We start from the raw sequence: 20,446 nt of genomic DNA on the forward strand, positions 1-20,446 counted from the left end.
CAGATGAGATTCTCGTCCCAGGTGAGAAGTTCTACCTTGTCCCTCGTCGTACGGTCAAGAAACTCTGGCGACGGATTAAAAGGCCTGATAGAAATGTAGATGCCTCTATGGTCTCCTCGATTTCAAAGTTGTCTTCTATTGATGTGTTAGTTGATGTAGTTTCCTGCAAGAAGAATGACTTCTCCTGCAAGTCATTTTGCCAACAAAGTGGAGTTAGTAAATCAAGTGAAGCAAGTAGTTCATTTAGAAAGAAAACTTCCATTAAAAAGCATGTGAGATTCATTGGGATTGAAGTAGTGAAGCAAAAAGATGAAAAGAGCTTGAATTCTCAGTCTCGTCAACGAAAGAGAAGGCCCAGAGGTACTTTTCCAACGTGGGAACCATCACTTGATGCTATCAATGAAAGGCCTGAAGAATGATATGCTATCCAACTTCTTTGAGGATCTTTACAAGACTAATCTCAGACATTAATAACAACATTTTTTTTTTTTTTAAATTTTGGACGTAAGTCCCAATTTTTGGTAATGTTGAAGCCATTTCAAGTTTGTTGATTCACAGGCTGTTGACATGATATGCTTTTCACATTCTTGAATATCTTGATGTTATCTCTCAATAGACCTGTTATCGTTGAAAACATACGAAGTACAAAATCCAACTGGACAAAAGATCCAATGTCATCGTAATTTTATTATAATAATACAAAACCATTAAAAGCATTCTCCTAGTTTTGATGATCGGTGGATGTCGCAAAACAGACAGTAGCAGATGAAGTTTTTGGAGAGGTGGGCACTGGGCAGTTAAAAATGGGTAAAACTCTATTGTAAAATATAATAATAATTGTGGTCTCAAAAACTTTCTGGATTTTTGGTCAATTTTGTTTGTTAGTGTTTGTTTGGGCATTCAGACAGGACCCATCATCATAAGATAAAAAGCGAAGGAAACCCTTCAGTTGAGGCACAGAGAAAAAAGTGAGAAGAAGATGGGACAGGATGAAGAGAACACAGCCGCTTCAACACCATCCACCACGGACCAAGAAGAAGCTTGGAACCAAAAAAAGGAAATTCTCATACACGACTTGGCTGAGAAGCTTATAAATGGTGATCTTCAGACTCAAATAGAAGCTGCTAGAGATATTAGAAAAGTAGTCAAGAAATCTTCTGTTAAAACAAGATCAAAGTTTGCTGCTGCTGGAGTTTTACAACCATTGGTCTTGATGCTTGTCTCTTCTAATCTCGACGCCTGTGAAGCCTCTCTCCTTGCTCTCCTCAATCTTGCTGTTAGAAATGAACGGTTTGTTTCTCGTTCTTTCTTTACCATATACATATTATTACATTATCTGTTTATGTTTCAAGATGGCTTTTTCTTATTTCAGTTTTGTCTTTGATAGATAAGTCGGTGGAATTTTAATTATATGGGTTCTTAAATTTTTAAGCTATAAAATGGAGGGTTACGGTTAGTTTTTTATGCTGAAAAATTTGTTTGGTTCGTAGATTACGTTTTCTGAAGAGATACTGAGAAAAAATGATTAATATACAATCTTACGAATGATACAAGAGAAGAAGGTCTAAGAAAAGTGAAGATATGGATTATGTTTTTGGCCATTGAGGTCTGGGTGAAAAGAACTAAAAGGGAAAATAAATGGAAAACGAAAGCAACTCAGTTTGAAAAGGCATTATTTCTTTGATTCAAGTGGATGTAATCGCAAGATTTTTTTTCCCATTGTTGGGGGCTTAGGGTTTTCATTGATGGAAGACTTTTAATGGATTATTTGTGGAGATCGAATATTTTGGGTTCCGTATGGAGATTGCCAAAGATGAAAGCATTGATTCTGGGGAAGTGAGGTTTCATTTTCTTTGGATAGAAATGTCTAAGTTAGGTTTAGTATTGCATTTTAGAACAGAATGTTGCTTGCAATATCTGGTTTAGTTCCTGCTGACCTCATTTTTTTGGTTCTATGTTGTCCCTGGACTTAAAGGACAAGCTTTTTGATTTTTCAAAAAAAAAAAAAATCTTTTTAGTTTTTCCATTGTAACCAGGGATTGTTTTTGAGTTGATTATGCCATGAGCATTAAGCAATCTATAGATCTGCTTTTATTATGTGTGAAAATTTTCCCTTATTGTATTCCTTTCAATTCCTTTGTTTCCAATTATGGTTTGAAGTTGCCTATGTAATGCAATAATCCTTTCTCTTTTTTCTCTTTAGTCGATTTTATTAGGTGCACCTTTTGTATCTCATTCACTCTGTTCGTATTTATCAGTAACAAGGTCGAGATAGTGACGGCTGGTGCCATTCCCCCGCTTGTGGAGCTTCTCAAGTTCCAAAACAGTAGTTTACGGGAATTGGCTGCAGCAGCAATATTAACTCTCTCTGCTGCCGCACCCAACAAGCCAGCCATTGCAGCTTCAGGAGCTGCACCTCTTCTAGTAGAGATTCTCCATTCTGGAAGTGTTCAGGGACAAGTGGATGCAGTCACAGCTCTACACTATCTCTCAACCTGCAAAGAGACTTCCAATCCAATCCTAAATGCTACAGCTGTTCCCCCCCTTCTTAAACTCCTTAAAGAATGTAAGAAATATTCTAAGTTTGCTGAGAAAGCTACAGCATTACTGGAAATCCTCTCAAAGTCTGAAGAAGGGCGAATGGCAATAAAAAATTCAGATGGTGGGATTTTAACTCTAGTAGAGACAGTTGAAGATGGATCTCTTGTAAGCACAGAACATGCAGTTGGAGCTCTGCTTTCTCTATGCCAGAGTTGCCGGGATATGTATCGACAACTTATTCTTAAAGAAGGTGCAATCCCAGGGCTTCTACGACTGACTGTAGAGGGTACCTATGAAGCCAAAGAAAGAGCTCGGATACTCTTAGACTTGCTCAGAGATACTCCGAAGGAAAAGAGACTAAGTTCTTCTGTTTTGGAGAAAATTTTTTATGACATTGCTAAACGGATCGATGGAGCAGATAAAGCTGCTGAAACTGCTAAGAGGTTACTACAAGACATGGTCCAAAGAAGTATGGAACTCAGTATGACACGAATCCAGCAAAGGGCTGCATCTTCCAAGATTACATCCACATGATATATCCTACAGCCTCAAGAAGGTATTATAAAAGATAAAAGGGTGGAGTTTCAATTCAATATATATTCTTCTGGGATCTGTTAAATCTCTTGCACCCTTTCTAGATCACCACCCAAGTGAGTGAGAATGAAAAGAGTAAAATGTTGATTTATATTTCAGGAGAATGTCATCCATTTTGAGGTGATACTGTAACCTCATCCGGGTGTTGTATATGATAAGTATTAACATTGATCATGTATATATATAAAATCTCTTCAAGTTATACCCACACTTTAATTTTGTACGAAAGGCAGCACGTTACAAGGTTGTGGTGACATTGACAATATACTTTCACAGGCAAAATTTAGAAATTTTATGAACACCCAGGAATAGCTTGCTCCTGCTCACCTTCAGCTTCCCATGATGAGGAACCTTCCCCAAGCTGGTTTGCCCATATTAGGGTTAACTGCTTATACTAGATAGATAAGGCTCTAAGCATAATGATTGGTTTCACAATTATTAAACCGGATAATTCAAAAGTCTTATTTTGCTTTGATGTATTAGATCTCGAACCTAAACCCCCTAAGGAGGGTGTCAGAATTCCAGAGTTTTTTCTTAGTTAAGCTGCCCCCTTGGGGCAGCACGGAGTTGGTATTTGTTGTTGAAGCAGAAGGAAACTTCCATGATGCTCAACAGACTTCCACATCTTGTGTGTGTGTTGGAAATCAGAGGGAGTGGTCCATCTAATTGAAAAACTATCTGAATTTTGAAGTGATTAAATATAAAGCATTTCCCTGAATCATTCATTACAGGCGCCCATCTTTTTACAAACCACCCTTATCTTTGAAACCCTATATTTTTTTATTCTAAATATTTTATGTGAAAATAATAAATTTGACCATATTTTATTGTAACTTGTAAGCATTAAATAGAACTTATAATGTTGAGAAAGCGTCAATTTACAATTTTGCCACTGTCGGTGTATCAGTTGATGCAAAGCAGTGCCATCCCACCATAACAAATGCCCTTATGCTTCGTCTATTTGACTTCAATCAGTTGAGTAACAGCTCACAAGTTTCGTCAGTGTGAGTGTGAAGCCCCTCAGTCAACGCACTTTGAGGCAGAGAAAACAGAAAAAACAGAGAGATGAGTTTATGCTTCTTGTTAAGGTAAGGGAAATTGAAACCTTAAACTACTATTGTTGTCTGTTTTTAAGTCTTCAATCAGCTTGAAGCTTCAGATCTTTCTTTGCTTTGCTTTGCTTTGTTTGTCTTGTTAATATCGAGATCTGTTAGTCCCAGATCTAAAAGCTGTTAGCTTTACAATTCTGGTATCTGGGTAAATTTTGTCGCAGTTGTGGTAGCTAGATTTAGTTAAGGGTTTGGGAACAATGTTGGGTCGGTCTCCTCTATCAAGAGCCGGAAGTTTCCGGCCTGAGAATTTAGGTCAGAATGCTCTTGCAATGATAGGCAACCTTTGTTTCACTGCGTTTGTGTTAGGAGTTTTGATCTTCACTATTATTGCTGCTACTTATGAACCTGAGGACCCACTTTTTCACCCCTCAACGAAGATCACCACATTCTTGACATCAACTTCAAATGCCACTTTTAAATCTGATGTCACCGTTGTTAAAACCGGTGAGGATTTCATGAAGCCCAACCAAACTGTGGTTTCCACATTTATTAAGATAACTGATGTTGAGAATGAGATTTCAGAGAAAGGTTTGCAGGCTGAGACGGGGACTAATTGCGAGGCTAATGCAGATAGTCCTGTTGATTGTACTGACCCAGAAGTGTTTCATTTATTGATGAGAAAAGCTATTGATCATTTTAAGGATATACATTTTTACCGGTTTGGGAAGGCTGTACGTGGGGATGGGGATAATAGTTGTGATATGGCATGGCGCTTCCGGCCCAAGGAAGGGAAGACTGCTGCATTCTATAAAGATTATAGGCGGTTTGTAATTGCTAGGGAGAATTGTACTCTTAGTGTGGTGAGTATTGGCGATTATCATTCAGGTGTGAATGCTAGGAAGAAGAAGAAGAGACATGGGTTTGAGAAGACAGAAACAAAGGAACCTCCTGGCTTGTTGGTTGTTGGGGAAGCTGTTAATGATACACTCCCTGTGGTTGAGTCAGAGAAGTCGTTTAGTCGTGGGAAGTACTTGGTATATACGGATGGTGGAGATAGGTGCAAGAGCATGAATCATTACTTGTGGAGTTTCTTGTGTGCTTTGGGTGAAGCACAGTACTTGAACCGAACATTGGTTATGGATTTGACTATTTGTCTGAATTCTATGTATACTTCATCGAATCAAGATGAGGAAGGTAAAGATTTCAGGTTCTACTTTGACTTCGAGCATTTGAAGGAGGCAGCAGCTGTGTTGGACAAGGATCAGTTTTGGTCAGATTGGAATCAGTGGCACAAGAAAGATGGCTTAAGTCTTCACCTAGTGGAGGACGTTCGGATCACACCGATGAAGCTTTCTGAGGTTAAGGATACTTTGATTATGAGAAAATTTGGATCTGTTGAACCAGATAATTACTGGTACAGGGTGTGTGAAGGAGAGACAGAATCTGTTGTTCAGCGGCCATGGCATCTGCTTTGGAAGTCAAGAAGGTTGATGGATATAGTGTCTGCAATTGCATCAAGGTTGAATTGGGATTATGATTCAGTTCACATAGAGAGAGGGGAGAAGGCTAGGAACAAGGAGCTCTGGCCTAACCTTGCAAAAGATACTTCACCTGGTGCACTTATCTCAACCCTAGCAGACAAGATTGAAGATGGAAGGAATGTTTATATAGCAACCAATGAACCTGATACATCCTTTTTCGACCCATTGAAAGACAAGTATACCACCCATTTTCTTGATGAGTACAAGTATCTTTGGGATGAGAACAGCGAGTGGTATCATGAGACAACAAAGCTTACCAAAGGAGTTGCTGTTGAATTTGATGGGTACATGAGGGTGTCTGTCGATACAGAGGTATTCTTGAGAGGGAAAAAACAGATTGAAACTTTCAATGATCTCACCAATGACTGCAAGGATGGTATTAATACCTGCAGTGCTGCATCCAGTTAACCCTTGCCCATCGAGTTTCAAATCTTTTGTGTTTCTACATTGGGTTATACCCACATGTATTCTAGTTATTGCCCATTTCACTTTCCAGAAACTGCAATCTTATTTGATAGTTTGATCTTGAGTAAAACAGTATCTTGAGTTCTTGTAGAATATGGACAATCAATGTTTCATTACACGGCATCCTTTCAAGTTGTTTTTTGGTTTATGTTATATTCTCTAAAACTGTACTGTTGTTTCTTCTTGTTTAAATAAGACTTTCAATGTTGTGCATTTATGTTCAGTAGCCGTTGCTTTTCATTTACGCTGTTGAAAAGTCTTGAGCTTCAATCTTTTATTCCGATAACACCAGTCCAGAACCAATGAGAATCTTCCCCGAGGGTTGGAAAAGATGAGTCATTTGTAGTTTTTAGTTCATTCGGAGTCCACCATTGTGGATACTCATTCAGGCGATGGGGATGGCCCCGGGCCCCCATCACGACATTTGACATGACCCTGACGGATCCTGTCCGTACCCTCGATTAATCTCTTAATAATTTTGTATGTCCATAATACAGTTCAGTCTTCCATCCAAACGTTCCACTCAATCTCAGGCTCCAACGCAAGCTCGAGTCATCAAATGGCTCACCCACCTCAAATTTTCCAACGAAGAACTACCCTTGATTAGCTTTAGCTGTTAATTCGGAGGGGAGTGATTATAATTTTGATTAACAGCTAATCTAAATTCGAACTTTCAAACACAAAACAGAATAAAAGAAGGAAACTTCTACAAAAGTAGTAAACTTGCGGAGATGGGAAGTTGTTACAAGAGGTGGGATATACAAGTTTGGATCTTACCCATGATTTTAAATTTTAGTAGATGGAGGCAAACTAATTTTAAGGATATTTTATTTATGTAAAAGCTAAAGATGTTTATACAATCCCAGGCCTCAGCTTTTGAATCCGCCAGGACTTGGCTGTAGTTAGCAGTCAATTTTATCAATCACAATACATTCTGTAAAAAGAAACCACTTTAAAAGCTCGAGATCAAAGCAAAGATATATGCCATAAAACATCAGAAACCTCACAATATATACACTAAAATTTGGTTTCTCATTGACCCATCAAAGTCTCAAGCTTCAATTCGCACATAAAACATGCATCACACTACACCCCAGCCGTTACCTGTACACTACACGCTGTACATGAAGTTTCCTCAGACTCGACACGACTGACTACTCAAAACACTTTACCAGAAGCAAGAGGCATCCTCTTCAAGCTCAGGAATCAATGGTGTCCTGCAGAGAGGGCATGTTACATTCCAATAGTCCAGCCACTTCTCCAAACACACTTTATGAAACAGATGACCGCAAGACAGCCTGTTGATCTCCGATTCCGGCTCAAACTGTGTCAAACATACAGAACATTCGTGTTCAGGGTGTTTACAGAGGCACAATGTGTCAAACTTGATTGCAGGGTTCTGGCTCCGAAACTCTTCAACGTAGTTAACTGGAGGACTTACACGTCCGTCGTATGATTCGCTGGTGGGTTGAGGTAAATCGAAGGATGTGGATGAAGGCGATGATTCGGAAAGATGGATACCGACAACTTGGAGGATAGATCGGACTATGCCTTTGACGATAGAGATTGATAGAGCAGTGTTCACTAAAATCACACACAGCATTCCTTCTGATGGAGCTGGAAGACTTGAGAGGCCCATTTTCTGAATCAAAATTTAAATCTTCAGTTTTGTAAAGCTAAATTGAACTTGAGATATTGGATTTGCCGGCCAAATGTTGTCTTTATATCTGAAAAGTAATATAAAGGTTATTAGAATCTCATTCAAAGACTGCAAGCAAATGAGAATTACTAAATTCTGAAAATGATTGTGGATACTGAAATTTTCTCAAAGAGAAACAAATATTCGACAAACATCATCACAAAATTTTTCAAACTACATTACAAGAGGAGTGAAAGTCCTGAACAAGACTAATTGCAACAACAAAATCCCAGAAATAAGCCTGAGAGAGGTAAGCACATCAAAGCTGCAGCAAAAACACAACAGAATCAACGGAAAATGATATCTTGTTACAACCACAAACATTATTAACATTAAAATAATAAGTAAATATCGGTGATGTTATGAATAACATGACTATTCATCAACAGCCAAATTTCCGGATAAGTTGTTTCAAGGATCAGGGGAAAATCTATAAAATAGGCTTAAAACGATGGAAATATTATAACCCATTTGTGACAATGATTTAAAATGGAAAATATGAATACAGTTAACCAAGTTAGCCAAATTATCTTGAAATGACTCTAAAGGATCCATAGCCCATGAATCACAAATTTCAAGGATTAAGAACGCCAAAGGTGGAATTCTTGCAAAGTCCAATGTCAAAATAAACATCTTATAAACCAAAAAACAAAACAGGATCAAGATCTAGCTGACCAAGACACTGAAATTGATATCACAGTTGGGAAAACAACGAAAATGGTAAATATGGTCAAAATACAAAAGATATCCGCACAGCAAAAGAGATTGAAACAATAAAAAGCTCATAACTTTAAAACTCGAGTGTGACAAAAGATCTAACATTTTTTCATATAACTCAAAAAAAAAAAAAAACCCAAAAATGAAAAATCACAAAGGAAATAACTAAAGAGACTTACACAAAGTTAGGTTGGGTTGATATATCAAGAAGAAGAACTTAACAAGAGATTCATAAGATCAAAGGAAGAGTGATTGTGCAGCTTGTAAGTATACAATCACAATCACATAAATGTAAAATTGTTTCAGCTGCTCACAGCAAGTGGCTCTCCTCGTCCTCTTTATATACAACCAACACAAATGGTCCCACCGCAAACTCTTACTACTATCTTCAAGTTACTTAACTCGACCATGGTTAGTTTTACGTGTTTTCCGGACTCTGTTCTTCACTAACCATGGTTACTTTATATCGCCACCATTCTTTGTTTCTTGCTCTGTTTTACCTCTTTTTAGGCTTTTTGTTTCCTTCTCCTTTTCTTCAACTTAATTTTCAATCATTTTTAATTGTTTATATACCAAGTTAGAAAGAATTATTATAACCCAGTAATTATAAGCAAGGAAGAAACTAAAGTTTCAACCTTGGAGGTTATATATTTTATATCACAAAAGTGGTTTCAAGTTTCAATCCTGACGCAGACTTCAAGAGTTTCTGTAAGGCGCAACTATACTAATTATAAATTAATACAGTTTTAACTCAAACTCTTCTCCTTAGGATTTCTTCCGTTCTACCGCTTTTAGTAACTTTGGATTCGTGTATACAGTAAGCTTGTCTTCTTCACAACAACATTAAATGAGAAAGTTGCTCTCACCGAAATTAAAGGTAAGATATGAAGCAAAAATGACAAGGAGATTTGGCCTTATTTAGGCATAGTGAAATCACTTCATCAATTGAATGATCGCATTCATATATGTCATGTCTTACTTGTTCACTGACAAGTGGCATTTATTCTCTGATTAGCTGTCGCCTACCTACGCGTGTCATCTTTCTCCATACCTCTGTCACATTACCAACGTGTCCCTCTTGAAACCACCCAAGTGTGAACCCTTACGCACTTGTATGAGTTAAAGTGGCATGCTTGTTTTAAGTGAACAGATATTCACCCCTTGGATTGTTTTTTTGTTCAGTACGTGTCACTTTTCTAATGGGTTTTAGACCCAGAGGGCACCCCTAATCGGCTGCATTCTCATACAGGTGGCAAGTGTCCCTCAAATGTGACAGTGTAATGAGCCCATGTAACCAAGATTAAAGCCTGTCATGTCCCATCAATTATTGGATGAAATGAAAGGAACCCTAACATCTATCATTAGATTCTTTCTTCTCTAAAGAATCAAAGACTCGAGATAAAGAATATTTACATATATATCTTACGCGAATGAGTTAAAAAAAAGTTGTCCATTTGGTTGGAAACAGCAACCCACAAAGATTTGTTTGGTTAGTCGACACATCAAGGAGTTTGTCTGCATGTGCTCAATTACAAGTCTGATTCTTTGAATCTGAATGAAACTCAGTAGAGAGAGAGAGAGAGAGAAGCCACGGAGGCTGATATTCTCATATATAGAAAGCAGTTAAGTGCATATATACATGTATCTATTTAAAGAAGTTTAATTGAAACAAGTTACATATTTCTGTGGACTAAGAGAGTTTTCTGATAACTGCTTTACATCAACATTGCTAGCTTGCTTCCATAACAAGTAGTGTTAAATGAGGTAACTAAACTAGTCTCTTAGTTGCCTAACAAACCTAAAGCCACCTAGAGCTAGCAAACACTATTTTAAATTATCTTTTCTCATCAACTAGCTTATGCTTCCTGACGCTTGGAGATAGTTTGAGTGGCATTAGTTTAGAATTTTAGAAATAATTTGAATGATATTAGTTAAAAATTTCTATATCGAAGAATATGAGCTCATGATTCAATAAAACTATACCAAAATTTTAACTTGTACCATATATATATTACTTATAAAGAGTAAAAAAAGTGAAAAAATGTAAGGAATATACATGATTAGGTTTTGAATTTGATAGAGATGTTGCTTCTATATTCAATCTGACAATGACTATTCTATCAGCTTGTGATGATGAATATCCAAACTTAAGGAAGATTTTTTTTTTTTTTTAGATTCTTTGAAATCCCATCTGTCTTATTAATTTTCCATAATTTGGAAGAGATGGTATTCTGAATGTGGACTGATAGCTAGGGAAAACAGAACTTACTAGATATAACTAATTTTTGGTTTGTCAATATAGAGTATTATAAAAGCAAAGTAATGAGTCCCACTTCATCAGAAGCCTCTAGGACATATCCCAACTTTTTTCAATTTTTATTTTCCACTCATATGAAAAATGAGTACACGTGTTATAATACTTAATGTTAAAGATGCATGAATTCTTTGACCAAACATTTAAAATGCAGACAGAGTAGTTGGTCTAGTCAGAAGGAAATTGAACCCAGAGTTGAAAGGTAAAATGTTAAGAAGAATGATAAAAGTCAATCAAACAAAATCGAATTATGGAGAAGTAGGCTATTCATTGTCTGTAATTTTATAAGGAAGAAGTAGAAAACATGAACGGCCAAAGGGCAATGCTTTGAATGCCATGAAAAAACAGAAATGGGTGATGAAGTTCACGTGCCAACCCATCTGCTGCCATGCATCCTTCTGTGTGATTTTTATGAAGTAACACATGCACTGAATCTGAATGTGACAATAACAATAATTTTCAATGAGAAATATTCCTCTGTCTGCATCCCTAATAATATCTACGTGTAAAACAATGTCACAAAATACATCCATCAATTGCTTAAATTATACATATGTATAAGGATTTATAGAAATTGACTGACTTATACCTTCTTGAACCATACGATGTCGTTTCTATCAAGATGCACTAATTTTCTGGGCCGGACTATATTTTGGCCCAAGTTTTTGTTTAAGAATTTAATTTTTATGCTGTAGCCTCAGGACCGAGCCCTAAACTTATTGCCATCACTTCTTTTTCTTCTTCTATTCTCCAGCCCTTCTCTCTTCTTCTTTCTTCTGTCTTTCTTACCGTCGGTACGTCTTCTTAGTTTCTTTCAATTTCGTTTCCCTGTCTTTGTTTTTTCCCTGTTGGTTAGCTAAGTTATGTTCACGTTCTGACATGTGGTTTTGTTAAGGAAAATCTTCTGTTGCGTGAGCTACGTAGTTTTTATTGTTACTGGTATTTTTTACTTCTGGTTTAAGGGTTGAATTGTTTCGTAGCTGTGCTGAATCTTTCAATGTGTTTCTAAACTTTGTAGCTAGTTATTTGTAAAATCTAGATTAATAACTACTATTATCATACGGGTTTTTTTTTTTTCTTTTATGCGTGTGTAATTATTTTATAGAATTTTCATTGAAAAGAATTTGATTGTCTTTTTGGATTTTGTTGATTGGTTTGGTTGGAAATTTTACTTGCGGCTGTTTCAGTGGAATTTATCTCAGTTTTGAGATTATTGTCATGAGTTGGCTGGACCTTAGAATCACGATTGTATTTTAAAATCTGTTTTAACTACGGTATAATATAATTAAGAAGAACAATTGATTGTTTACTTGAAAAGGTATGTTATTGTAGCAGTATTCTGACTGATAGTTTCATTATTACTCTACTGTGGTTGATGCAATTTGATTACTTGGGTTGGATTATGCTAGGTTAAGAAATAGATGACGACCATGGCTGAGGAAGTACATGTGCCAGTAGCAGAAAAAGGTCCAAGAAAGAGGAAATTGGGCAAAAAGGGAAGTAAGGCAAAGAAGAAATTAAAGGTGATGCCAGGCAGTGGAGAGAAGGTTAAAATAAATCAGAAGATGAGAAAACTGTTTCGCAAGAGGGCAAGAGAGTACAATTCAGATGATGATGAAGAGGAGCTAGCCCCCTCTGAGATTAGAGGTGATATGCCACTTTCCGCTCACAATAATGAGGCAGAAGGTGGGGATTCTTCTGAAGATGGACTGGATATAAACTCTGAAAATGAAGAATTCTCTGATGATGAAGAAAATGGTGAAATTCAGCCTGGAATAGCAAGTTTTACGGAAGGTTCTAGAGCATTCAAGATGGCATTTAAGAGCATCATAAAAAATAGTATAGCTGATGATGCACTTGTAAGCTACTTGCTTGATTGAGTTGTGAATTTCATCTTTTTAAAGCTTTATACATGGGTCTTGTTTGAATTTTGTTTGCCTTGAAGGGTCCAGTGTTATCAGCACACAAGAAGCTTGTTGCTGAGAAGCTCGCTGAAGAGGAAGTTGAGCGAAAGGTCAAGGGAGAGACTAGAAAGAAAAACACTTGGTATACTTGGTTTCAAAAATACTCTTTTTTATTTTTTATTTTTTGAAATGGCAGTATGTGTGCCATGAATTTCCCTTGTTACTGTTAGTGGATTGATATTATATATTAGCTTTTCTAACATGATAGGCAGGAGAGAAGGGGCATGTGAAGCCTGCTAATTACTTGGATTCGCATGAAAAATTTCTCATTGGTGTTGCTACAAAAGGAGGTACAAAATGATGTTTTTTGGTTTAGTGTTCATGACAAATGCACCTCCTCTTCTCATTACTTTTACTAACTTCACTTTTACCATGTGTATTGCTGGAGTTTCAGTTGTCAAGTTATTCAATGCTGTAAGTTTCTTTGGCGAAGATTCACATATTTTCTTTTTTATTGTTAATTGTCATTTCCTTTTGGGTTAGATTTGGTCCTATCACATTGTATTGAGTCTTGAACTCTGTTATTTGGTATATTATGCAGGTAAACAAAGCACAGAATGCTCAAAAAGGGTTGAACCCTTCAAGATCTAAAGATGCAAAAGGTATGCTGACTGACATTGCTCTACAATTTGTACCACTTTTCTTTTGCCATGCCATTTTTCCTGGTTAGGTTTCAGAATGGATTACGAATTACCAGTATTAGAATCAATTTACATACATACTAGTAATATATATGGTTCACATATTACGGTGGTTTGTCCATCTCAATAGAAAAGGTTGGTGATTGTGATTAGTATGAACCAGGCTCATACTGAACTAGATAATGATACCTGCTGATGTACTACTTTCACTTCTAGTCTTGCAGAAACCATGTTTACTGTTGCTAACAGTTATGCTTGACTTCTCAATATCAATTGAATGCCAGCTAATGTAGTTATTCCCATGATTGACTGTATATTTTTGCAAAGTATTGTGAATTGCAGTTCTTGATATTGTTTTTTTATCTTCATCAAATTCTAAATATGTGCTGCCTTAATCCTGCCAGTGATAAATAAGCGAAGAAAAGAGGCGTTCCTTTCAGAGTTGGGCAAGACATCAGCTGCTAATGGTGCCTCTAAGGTTTGCAAGTTCTTTGTGACTGATCAAATAACAAGTTAGAACCCTTGATACAAGAAAAGAAAATCCATTATACTTGGTTTTTGAACTTTGATAAGGGATAAAGAGCATATTCAAGCATGGATATGGTTGACAAATGGAAATTTTGACTTTGTTTCACAACCTTAGTAGTTTCTTTGTCTTACAATATGCAGGGTCATGTCTCATCAAGCAATGCAGATGGAGAAGGGCCTGCTTGGGCTCCATTACGTGATAATTACATGCTAACCAGTTCGAAGTTGAAGGATTGGGATAAGATGCCTGTAAGAATTTTTGTGCTTGCTAATTTTACAGACATGGATACCGTATAATCAAGTTCCTTGTATAATAATGTCTTGCTATGTCCTTGCAGGATACATCTGTAGCAGATGATGTGGGAAGAACGTCAGAAGAGGATGATAGTTCTGATGATGATTGATTGGATGATAATATGGACATCCCTATTGTAAGGCTGAATGGAGATCATGATAATTAATATATATATACAAGATGAAGTTTTGTCTTGAATGTGTAGAATCAAGTTTTGCCCCTATGACATTTAATTGGAAATGTAAGGATCAATTTATTCCTGAAGTGAAAAAACATACTTGGCAATGGCCACTGCAGGACCTCCATGAGCAATGAGCTTTTAAACATGTGTCCATTGGTTTAGCTTTATTGGTTGAATAGGTTCAAACGAAGTGGCTTTTCCCGGAGTGGGGTAGCGTGGAGGCATGAATTCATGCCAGAGATTAGCGTCTGTGTAAACCGTTTCTTAACGAGTGAGTTTTATGTTCCCACCGAAGGTTTGACTGAAAACACATTTTCCATGTTTTGTTTCTTGCTCTACTATGATCTGCTAGATGAGTGAAATGTGTAAATGTGTATATAGTGCTCTAATATGCTTTGTTTCCCCTTGTGTTTAGGAGAGTACGTTTAGATCCATTTTGAAACCCACAAAACCAGATGCATTTTCAAAAACCATTCCTCCATTCACTGTCAAAATCATGTTCGATTAACAATATAAGATGATGCAACTGTTATAATAGTTACAAATAATACCATTTTATTACAATAACAGCTCAAATAATCCTCTAGCCACAAACAAAAATAACAAACTGAGTAATTTTCTTTTTGGGTAAGTAACAAACTGAGTTACTACAGGCTACATCCTCATCCTCTTAAATATATGCGTATACAATTTTCATATCAAGAGCTGTACACGTCCATGATAAAACAAACAGAATACATTCTTTACCCGGCTTCATTTCAGTGTTATACATGTCAAATGAAAAACAAGAGTTCAAACTACAGCTACCAAGCTTCTACCCCCACGACAACTGTGAGATCAGCCGCTCACTGTGTTAGTTCCCATATAGACGTGCCAGAGTTCAAACATGTTGAAGAAAGATTAACAGTAGAAATGGTGAACAAGGAAGCACACATACGGCTCAAGCACCGACAAGTATCCCCGTCCTAGAAAAGAATTGGGCAGCTGAACTGCCCAAAGATACAGCGGAAATGATTAACACATAGTCTCAAGCACTCTGGTCAGAATCTGTCACAGTCCATCCATCTTTTATGGTAATGGGAATCTGCCATCCGCACTTGAATTTTATTGTTGAAGCATTTGAAAGCGGAGATTTTACATCCACCCCTTTCTCCTCATGAGAACCTAGGTCCCTGAGATACAACCATGCAGCTTTGTCATTTCACAGTAACAACATGCATCAAGTTATCCATTGTTTAGGCAATAATAACTGATGCTTTTCAACTAAACATTGCGTGTTTCTTTCCTTTTTAAAGCATGGTTAAAAATTGTACTCAGCAACTTCTGGTTTGGCTGAGAGGATCATAATCATAAGCATCACCAACTTTGACAAAGCGCCCCTTCACACGTTTTCTTACATCAGCCCTTGCTTTGCGAGAGGCATACCTAACTGTCTTGTCAAACCTATCATAAAAACACGAGATCTGTTAAGCAATTAAACTCCTTCCGAGTTGCTGAACAATATGCAAACTTCAAACTTATCATCCAGACGAAAATGAAACACAAATAAATATTTATGTATTATTGCAGTAAGTAATTCATGTGTATGTGTGTGTGTGTGTGTGTGTGTGTGTGTATTTCTGCGAGGGCATAATTTTTCCTTCTTACCTATTAGACAGAACAGAGCATGTAATAAAAAGAAATTACTTTATGCCATAAATAATTCTTCCATTAAAATTCAACCATGTCATCCACATGAAGAAATAATATCAAATATTCATTATACATTCATCACTTTATACATTGAAATCACAACCATACAACTAGACTGAAATTAGCAGACAGACTGAAAATTCATTCTTAGAAAAGTGAAATACTATTGATGAAAAAGAAGAATTAAGGGCATAATATCATTAACCCAGTAAATGGAAATGCGATCCTATACAACTAAGAAGGAAATGCAGAAAGGAAAAGCTAGAAAAATCTACATCCAGGAGCTGCAACACAAGAACTCTATAAATAAATAACGCAACCAAAACCACAATTTTTTCAGTGTTATTATGTTTCACTAAGCTCACCACAGTAGTTGTCATGTCCATACACTTACTTGCGTGTCTTCTTCTTTTCCTTGTAACGCATGACTGCTTCACTACGGCTTGCTGATGTAAAGGAAGTCTCAGGACAGGGAGGACACCATGGAGGCTCCCCCATGAGAAGCATCGAAGAAGCACCACAATCTTGATAATCACCAGCATTACTCTCACCAGTAAGGCCAGAAAAAGAGAGGCTTGAGTGTGCTTGCTTTGCTGTGAAACAAATTACAGGTTCAGTTTTTGTACTCATCATGGAATCAGCAGATGCTGCATTGCTGCATGCAGGCTGCACTGTGTTTACAAGTCCAACTGATGAGCCCTGAAAAAGAACATTTGATTATGAGATCATTTCAGAAGTAAAACGCGAAAACCCAGCTAACGATGGACTTGTATGACTAATACAACAAACACATCAAATTGGCTGACAGTATTACACATATGGTAGCTGAAACATGCCAAAAAAAATCACTACTAATAGCTTTGAAGGAGGATGGTGATTAAAAAGTAAATTTGTCATTTATTAAAAATGGTTACAGTTGAAACTTTTGGAATGAAAGGCTAATATTCTGAAAGGTGCTCCAACTATGTGTAAGGTGACAGCGATAGTGTTGAAAGAACAAAGCAAGAAAAGAAAACCTCAGCACCAACAGCCCCCTGACAGTTGGAATCTGCAGCAGACATTTCCTTTGTCCCAAATAAGCTGTCAATCCCCCCATTTTCAAAAAGCTCCACTGAATGATTAAGAGTTACGCCAAAGAGTTCTTCATAATTCTCAAGACTTAAATCCACTTCATCCATATTGAAGTCAGCATAGAGATCATCATCTTCACAGAATGCAGGACCTTTTGTTCCAGGACAGCATAACTGCATATTAATGAAGTGAAAATTTGCAAGGGTCCTTGACAGATCAAGATATCATAAAAATTCGCAAATACACTTCCCAAACACTGTACTCATTAATTTGGTGAACTAGCTTCATAATCATAACGACTTCCCAACACAAAAAAATTTTAATGCATACTAGAAATCTGAAATATGATGCCACTCCATGTTAAGAAAGAAGTTTAAACTGGGAAATAAGCACTGTATTCATTTGAAATATTATTAACAAATATAATTTTCAAATACAATAGAAATCAGATTCACTAATATGTAGAAGATCATATTTAACATAGAAATAATATTCATCTGCTAGTGACTAACAATAATATTTTCCCAGTTTTCAATAAAAACAGACTATAGATTGTAACACATTTGGTTTATATAAAGGACTAGGGTATATCCAAAAAGGCCACAATGAATAGAAAAACCTATACATCAATGTCTTAAAATCTGCTACATCTAGCATTTTAGCATTGCACAAGTATTGGGATAAGTTCAAATTAAATTATGTTCCAAATAGTAAGGAACTATCACATCCAACGAATTTAACTAATTCTTGGAAACAGTATCTTGAGAGATTGCCACATCAATTTTCGGTAGCAAACTCTAGATTGTTACACCAAAGGAATCAACTCCCTTATACGTCAGATGTTTATTACTGTGCTGCATAGCAGACTATTGAGAAAGCAACATGTCAGATACCTGAAAATTCCTAAGACAGATCTTACCGAAACTAAAAAAATAATGAACTAAAACAAAACTAGCATTTACCTTGGGCAAAGATGCATTATTAGCTAATCCAGGTGCTTGTTCAAGACTCTGTGTTGAAGAGTTAGGCCCAGGCATGGAAGAAGATCCAACCCAAACACTTGACTTATCAGCATCTCGCATAATATTAGTCCCGCCACCACCACTTGATGCATTCTGAGTGATAGTATCTTCAATATTGCCCCAGGAATTCTTCATGCTGCTATCGGTAATACTCATCAAACCTAATTCCTGCTCACAAGCAGATTCTCCGACAGATGGAAAGTCTAAAACAAATGACCAAATTGAGGACAGTTCAGAAGCTGAAGGGCAACCGGAATAACAATTGATGGTTTGCCTCTTATGTGCAGAAGCCGATGTAGAGGTTCCATGACCTAGCCAATCACAATTCTGACAAAGAGAGACCCTCTCTTCAGCACATCTAACTAAGGCCGGCTGTGAATTACATCTTTCACATAATAGTGTCCTTGAATGACGTTTGGACAAGGCATTAGCCGAATGCACATTTCGATCACATGATAGACACAAACATGCTGCATCAGATCGGCAATACACAATGGATCTTTGATTTCCACAAAAATCGCATATGTAACCCATTTTCTCAATCCAAGATTTCTTCAAATTGCAAACTTCTAATTGACCTATGTATTAATAAATCAACCTAAAGATAGTAACTTCTTGAAATCTAGCACAATTCCCCTAACTGCAGTCTCAACCTACAAAAACATCACATAATAACAAAATTTGGTAAAAATCCACAGAAATTCATCATATACTGAATCCGAATATTACGCATGCATATAAAAAACAATAACAAAAACTTATCGCTACTTATCAATCCCGCTGATGGATTTCAAAATTAAACAAACCGATAAATAAATAAATCCAGCTAACTACTAGAGCACAGCAGATAGATAAAAACAATAAGCAATTTCAAGCTCTAAGCAACAAACATACGACAAGAAAATTCTACGTAACATGAAACGGAGAAAGAGAAGGGCGTTAAAGAGTTAAGCATACTGATCTCTGACATAAACATCAAAAGAAATACAATTTAAAAAAAAAAAAAACTCTTTGATGAAATTTCTATTAAAAAAAAAAGTTCTTTATCTCAGAATTATGAGCTGCTAAAGTGATATATTTACATAGACAAAATAACAAATAAAAGAATCGAACGCACAGTAAAAAAAAAAAACAAAAATATTAAGAAAACAAACCAATTAAAAATCATTCAAATCAAATAAAATTTTGTCAAAACCCACCGTGAAAAAGAAGCGAATCAATATAAAAAGAACAAACACCATATTTCTCAGACAAACAGTCAACGAGATGAGAAACAAAGCGAATCTGATATCAAAATTGAAAACTTTTACTTAATCTACAAACACCGAGAAAAAAAAATAAAAAAGGCAAGAAAAAATAAGAAATTACCGTGAGTAGAAGAAAAGACAAGATCGATAAAGAGAGTTTGTATTATAATAATGAAAAAAATAATTACAAAATTGTTATAAGAGAAGAAAAACCATTAAAGAAGAAGGAGCTTTCCAGAAAATCTGTGAGTACATAGAGAGGTGGATAGAGTGGGTCTTGTATATATGAAATCTGACGTAAGCTGATAAAAAGTGCAATGAGAGAGAAATAATTTGCAATAAAATAAGAATCCGAAAATTTATTGGTAATTAAAATAAGAATCCTAAATTTTTTTGGTAATTAAAATATAAAATCCTAATAATATATAATATAATAATAAATTAATTTTTTGACTATTTTAAGGTTATACTCACGACAACGTTATCCTTCCCATTTTTTCAGTGAAAACATGTAATAATAATAATAATAATAATAAATAAGTATTTAAAATTCAAATACACAATTTATTAAATTAAATGAAAATAAACATAAAACCTAAATCGGGGTGGGGGAAGTGGGGCCAAGTCCTTTTCACAGCGAAAGGAAAAGTTCGGCTCATCCTTTAAAAAAAGGATAATTAATAACAATAATACTATTTTTTTAATAATAAAAAATATTTTTTAATTCACTCTCTGGTGTGGAAAAATAAATGTACACGTGTTTCTGCTTTTCTCTTTTTTTTTTTGTTTTTTTGCACGGGCACTTAATTTAAAAAAAAAAAAAAAACCTTCTCAAATCCTCTTCTTAAGGATGACGTAAAGGCAGTGTGTACTCCACATCTA

At 36.1% G+C, this 20,446-nt stretch overlaps 5 protein-coding genes across 8 annotated transcripts; 3 read left to right on the forward strand and 2 right to left on the reverse strand.

Annotated features, from left to right (window-relative positions):
* The first annotated feature begins 814 nt into the window (after nt 1-814).
* LOC123217245 (U-box domain-containing protein 4-like) lies at nt 815-3,345 on the forward strand. Its single transcript, XM_044638140.1, has 2 exons — nt 815-1,290; nt 2,259-3,345. Exons 1-2 carry the CDS (start codon nt 980-982, stop codon nt 3,073-3,075), a joined length of 1,128 nt encoding a protein of 375 aa, XP_044494075.1. The 5' UTR covers nt 815-979; the 3' UTR covers nt 3,076-3,345.
* Nucleotides 3,346-3,940: 595 nt separating this feature from the next.
* On the forward strand, nt 3,941-6,416 carry LOC123217244. The gene has a single exon (XM_044638139.1). The coding sequence runs from the start codon at nt 4,445-4,447 to the stop codon at nt 6,134-6,136; it is 1,692 nt and encodes a 563-aa protein (XP_044494074.1). The 5' UTR covers nt 3,941-4,444; the 3' UTR covers nt 6,137-6,416.
* A 743-nt stretch (nt 6,417-7,159) lies between these two features.
* LOC123217246 (probable E3 ubiquitin-protein ligase XERICO) lies at nt 7,160-9,194 on the reverse strand. 2 transcript variants are annotated; one of them, XM_044638143.1, is made up of 3 exons: nt 8,789-9,194; nt 8,071-8,157; nt 7,160-7,920 (listed from the first exon to the last, which is right to left on the reverse strand). In XM_044638143.1, exon 3 carries the CDS (start codon nt 7,830-7,832, stop codon nt 7,362-7,364), a length of 471 nt encoding a protein of 156 aa, XP_044494078.1. In that variant the 5' UTR covers nt 7,833-7,920; nt 8,071-8,157; nt 8,789-9,194; the 3' UTR covers nt 7,160-7,361. The 2 variants fall into 2 exon arrangements, with proteins under 2 accessions (XP_044494078.1, XP_044494077.1); XM_044638142.1 differs by lacking the exon at nt 8,071-8,157 and having other exon boundaries at nt 8,789-9,171.
* Nucleotides 9,195-10,989: 1,795 nt separating this feature from the next.
* LOC123217248 (RRP15-like protein) lies at nt 10,990-14,870 on the forward strand. The gene is given in 10 exon segments (XM_044638147.1): nt 10,990-11,125; nt 12,333-12,782; nt 12,869-12,956; nt 12,959-12,969; nt 13,096-13,177; nt 13,282-13,301; nt 13,429-13,489; nt 13,933-14,006; nt 14,198-14,305; nt 14,395-14,870. Coding segments are annotated over 9 exon segments (948 nt in total). The 5' UTR covers nt 10,990-11,125; nt 12,333-12,344; the 3' UTR covers nt 14,461-14,870.
* Nucleotides 14,871-15,067: 197 nt separating this feature from the next.
* On the reverse strand, nt 15,068-19,838 carry LOC123217247 (zinc finger protein CONSTANS-LIKE 9-like). Of its 3 annotated transcripts, none has more exons than XM_044638145.1 (6): nt 19,686-19,838; nt 18,258-18,970; nt 17,241-17,468; nt 16,619-16,923; nt 15,846-15,975; nt 15,068-15,704 (listed from the first exon to the last, which is right to left on the reverse strand). In XM_044638145.1, the coding sequence occupies exons 2-5, from the start codon at nt 18,849-18,851 to the stop codon at nt 15,846-15,848; spliced, it is 1,257 nt and encodes a 418-aa protein (XP_044494080.1). In that variant the 5' UTR covers nt 18,852-18,970; nt 19,686-19,838; the 3' UTR covers nt 15,068-15,704. The 3 variants fall into 3 exon arrangements, with proteins under 3 accessions (XP_044494080.1, XP_044494081.1, XP_044494079.1); XM_044638146.1 differs by having other exon boundaries at nt 15,818-15,975; XM_044638144.1 differs by having other exon boundaries at nt 15,068-15,975; nt 19,778-19,796.
* Between the last annotated feature and the right edge of the window lie 608 nt (nt 19,839-20,446).

Source organism: Mangifera indica, chromosome 5, assembly GCF_011075055.1.
Source record: "Mangifera indica cultivar Alphonso chromosome 5, CATAS_Mindica_2.1, whole genome shotgun sequence".
In the NCBI taxonomy this organism is placed as follows: domain Eukaryota; kingdom Viridiplantae; phylum Streptophyta; class Magnoliopsida; order Sapindales; family Anacardiaceae; genus Mangifera; species Mangifera indica.